The sequence below is a fragment of the Arachis hypogaea genome, chromosome 6 (genome assembly GCF_003086295.3).
Source record: "Arachis hypogaea cultivar Tifrunner chromosome 6, arahy.Tifrunner.gnm2.J5K5, whole genome shotgun sequence".
NCBI classification, from domain to species: Eukaryota; Viridiplantae; Streptophyta; class Magnoliopsida; order Fabales; family Fabaceae; genus Arachis; species Arachis hypogaea.
The window spans coordinates 82,059,018-82,063,643 of NC_092041.1; the positions used below are offsets into that span (position 1 = coordinate 82,059,018).

The 4,626-nt window shown below is 35.8% G+C and overlaps 1 protein-coding gene across 1 annotated transcript; it reads left to right on the forward strand.

Annotated features, from left to right (window-relative positions):
• The first annotated feature begins 289 nt into the window (after positions 1–289).
• On the forward strand, positions 290–1,971 carry LOC112698207 (uncharacterized). Its single transcript, XM_025751557.3, has 2 exons — positions 290–1,221; positions 1,432–1,971. Exons 1-2 carry the CDS (start codon positions 447–449, stop codon positions 1,740–1,742), a joined length of 1,086 nt encoding a protein of 361 aa, XP_025607342.1. The 5' UTR covers positions 290–446; the 3' UTR covers positions 1,743–1,971.
• The last annotated feature ends 2,655 nt before the right edge of the window (positions 1,972–4,626 follow it).

The window sequence follows — 4,626 nt, forward strand, 5'->3', positions numbered from 1 at the left end:
CATAACAACAAAACTACTCAATTTGACAATAACTAGAAACACATGAAACTACAACCTCTTTATTTTTGCAAGATATAGTGTCATTATACCCCCAAAAGAGGGGTGTCATTTAATCCAATCTAATTATTAAGAAAACAAAAATACCACATAAACTAGTGAAAAAAAAAACATGATACAAATTAATTACGAATAATAAATAGAAATACATATATCTTGATGGGAGTAGTCACGTAATAGAATGGGTGTTCTTATCACCGTTGCTCTTCAGATACAAACATAAAACATTTGTGAGGTGGTGTGCCCCACTTTGACATCCATAAATTCACTCATATCTGAACATGTAGATCATCTCTTTCACTTTCACATCCACATCATCACCAATACACATCATAATCCACCTGATCTCTTCCCCCTCCCTTCTTTCTCTCTCTCCGCGTGTGTCAACCATGTCAAACAACGTCTCTTCTTCTTCCCCAGCAAACCAGCCTGATAAGAAGGGTAAAGAGAAAGTTAATTTTGATGAAATGAACAAGGACAAGCAGATTCTAGTCAACGAACCAAACGTTCCAAACAACATGAACAACAAGCGCAAAGCAATCATGTTAGGAGATGATCATGATCATCCTAATACCGATGGTTCTGCTGCTGTTACCGAAGATGGAAGTGATTCCACTAAAGAACAGGAGCCCAACTCTGACAAAACTCTCATTATTGGTAGCCAGAATTCACAAAAGAAGAAAATTTCATACAATTGCACCTTTTGTGACAAGAGCTTTTCTTCCGCACAAGCTCTTGGGGGTCACCAAAATGGTCACAGAATGGAGAGAATGCAACAGTCCCATAACAAAAATAGCAGTGGAAATGATGGGATCCAACTCTTAAATAACATGACCATGGGTGCGGGTATGAACTCATCATCGTCAACAAGCTCCATGGAGCTACCGTCTTCGCCAACCATCCCTTCTTTTAGGCCCTTCTTTAATGGGGAACCTAATATGATGATCATGGGATACAATAATAATATTATTAATAATGATTATCATCCTTATCATCATGGTTTATTCCAGAACAATGGAGGGAGACCATCAAACTTTTTCAGTCCTGGCCCTGTGGTTGGTGCAAATAACAATTTTGCATACCCTCGTGTTGGTTCTGCTTTTGATGCAGTGGGAGTTGGAAACGTTGGTGCATTTCAGCATCCATATGAATTTCAAACAAGAGGTATGATTCTAGCACAGTTCATACTTCCTAGCATACCAAACATATCTTTGAAATTATAGAATAATCTATGCCGTCGTTAAATTATATATATTGATAGAAAACATTTATTTTTGTTACCTGAGTTCTGTAAATTTTAATTAAAATTTGTTTTATTTGTACAATAATTTTTTTTAATTAAAAAGGATTATTAACAAAACATGATGAGTGTAGTAGGCCTCAATGATGCTGCATCAGTGAACCCTGGACCTGGTGGTACATCTCAGCATCCTCGTCCTGCTATGGCTGCTGTTGAGATTAGCAGAACTAGAATTGGGAATAACAACAACAATAATAACGGTGGTGTCGAAAGGCAGATTGTGAATGAGGCCTGTGAGACCCCACAGGGTGAATTTGAGTTTGTTTTGCTTCCATGTGCAGCAAGAAACAACGAGAATAATATGGTGGAGATTGACTTTGGTCTGGTTCCAAAGAAAGACGAAAATGGAGAAGCAAAAGAAAAAGCCGCGTCAGAGACTGATTGATCCTTATTAAGCCTTAATTTATTAAGTCCTAAGTCTTAAGTTATATTATATATATATATATATATTAATGCAAGTTTAACAACTTATATTTAAAACGCATATTTTTTTACAAATAAAGAATATGCGGCGTGGCACACTCACTTTTTACTTATACATTTCAACAATAATTTTCATTGAGAGTGCGTTTAAATATGGGTTATTAAATGTTTTTTCTTATAAGCTTTTTCAATAGTGTTCTTCAATGTATGTCCTTAATTAGTCAGAGTTGTTAACTAATGAGCCCTAAATTAAATGTATGATCAAAACAATATATCAGGTGGCTGGGCAATATATAGTAGTTCTTATCATTGTAACAACTTTATTTGATTCTCCTATTTTGAGTTTATCTTGCCTTCGTCCTTCATTGTTTGTAGGTTGATTATTAATTTATTATATGTCGTACAATATGCTTAATGAGTTTCGATTTCATTCCTCATTTGAAGAATGTTCATGTTTCAATTCAACATACATTGGAATATGGAACCTGTCTTTTATATATGGAGGCTTAAATTAAACTTTAAAGTTATTTGACTTTTTTTATATGTTACCTTTTAACATACAGATACTAATCAAAAAAGGAAAAGAAAATAAGGCAGAATTAATAAGAATAAATAAATTAAGGTCAGAATTTAAAGTAATTCTTTTATTAATTTAAAAAGTCAATAAACAGTATACAATAGGAAAACATGTTCTTGTTTACAACAAAAAAAAAGTCACTAATATAGTAGGAAAAATTAAGAAAGCATGTTCCTGTTTACAACACCAAAATAAAAAGATCACTAATACAGTAGGAAAAAAATGTACTTTCAGAAACACAAAAATAATTATTATTCTATTCTCAATACTTTTAAGGTAAAATATATTTTTTATCCCTAAAGTTTATGATTTTCTCAAAAATATTTTTAATATTTAATTTTATTCAATTTTGTCTTTAATATTTTTAATATGAGCCAAAATAATTTGTATACACATTAACTTTATCTAGAATATTAGAGACAAAATTAAATCATTCAAAGTTCACCACAACAAAAATCATTTTTAGTAGCAATTTTTTTATGACAATAACATAATAGCCACTGTATATTTTATTTAACGTATGTTTTTGCAATAGTTATATATTTTCGTTCTTGAAACGGTTATGAGCTCTGAAAACCAACTGGTAGAGATAGAGAAACGGTCATTAAAGGAGGAAGACTTGGTTGCGCAGAGCACAAAAAAATTAAAATAGATGGAGAAAACATAGAAGGCCACACAGATGCTATGAACAGGATCATAAGGTTAACCGGAAAGATGATATCAAGGTACAAGAAGATCACCAGATAGTTGATAATGAAGGAAAAGCTGACTCTGATACAACTAAGAAAATTTCATATAGAGATATAGTGGTGGGTAACGGCTTTGATGATTTAAATCCAAGGAGATCATTGGTCTAGTGGTTGAAGATTATATATCTGAAATTGAGGAACCAAATATCAAAGAGCATGTTGGCGCTCCCTTCAAACCGAAACCAGAAATACAGGTATCCCTCGAGGAGTATGATGAGTGGTGTCGTCTATGGAAGGGGAAAGAATTTAAATTTACAAGCAATGGAACGATGGGTCCTTAGATGATGGGCAAGAAAAGATACGATAAGAATTATGGATCTGGAAGAAAATTTCTTCCTTGTACGATTTTCTAATCAGGAATATTATTCTCATATCCTTTTTGAAGGACCCTGGATGATTGCCGACCACTATCTCCTAGTGCAAAGGTGGAGGTCGCTATTTATCCCAAAAGAACTTAGTATTCAAAAGGTTTCTGTTTGGGTTAGGATTCCTAACCTCCCTGCTAAACTATATAACAAATATTTTCTTTGAAAGGTGGGAAATACCTTAGGTACTATGATGCCAGGGCATCTTAGCTTTGATCTTGCTGATTTCCCCACCCAAAGTTTGGGTGGTTCCTCCATCTAGGGTTGTATGTCTTGGAGTATGGATCATGGTTCTGTCTAGGTGAATTCCCAATGTAGTTGGCTTGCTCAAGGTTACCCTCTGCTTCTTCTTCAACTCCTTCTTGGGTTGTTGAGGAGGTGGTGATTGCTGCCACTTGGTTCCTCTCCATCTTCTTGGTGAGGTCAGCTAGCTGCTTGGTAATGAGCTTGTTCTGAGCCAGCAGAGCATCTACATTGTTTAGCTCTATCACTCCTCTAGTGTTCCCTCTTTCGGAAGCATAGAAGTAGTCATTCTCAGCTACAGTCTCAATTACATCTATGGCTTCTTCAATGGTCTTCTTCTTGTTCAATGATCCTCCAGAGGAATGGTGTACTGCCTTCTTCGATTCATATGACAAGCCTTCATAGAAGATGTGCAATTGCACCCATTCATTGAACATATTTGGTGGACACCTCCTTGTTAGGTCTTTGAACCTTTCCCAAGCTTCATAAAGTGTCTCCCCATCTTGCTGTCTGAACATCTGTACTTCAGTTCTCAGCCTATTGATCCTTTGAGGGGGGTAAAATCTTGCCAAAAACTTATTCACTGCCTCCTCCCAATTTGTCAGGCTTTCTTTTGGGAAGGATTCAAGCCATTTGGATGCCTTGTCCCTGAGTGAAAAAGGGAACAAGAGCAACCTATAAACATCCGGGTGGACTCCATTGGACTTCAGTGTGTCACAAATCCTCAAGAAGGTGGTCAAGTGTTGATTCGGGTCTTCTTGAGCACCTCCTCCAAATGAGCAATTATTCTGCACAAGAGTGATGAGCTGAGGTTTTAGCTCGAAATTGTTGGCATGTATAGTGGGCTTCTGAATGCTACTTCCACAGTTGCCTGGGTTTGGATTGATGTAAGAGCCTAACACTCTTCTATCC

Bases quoted from the DNA above. Each gene is read 5' to 3' on its own strand.
- LOC112698207 (XM_025751557.3), top strand. From the start codon at position 447: ATGTCAAACAACGTCTCTTCTTCTTCCCCAGCAAACCAGCCTGATAAG. The intron at 1,222-1,431 runs GTATGATTCTAG...TGATGAGTGTAG, and splicing joins ATATGAATTTCAAACAAGAG to TAGGCCTCAATGATGCTGCA.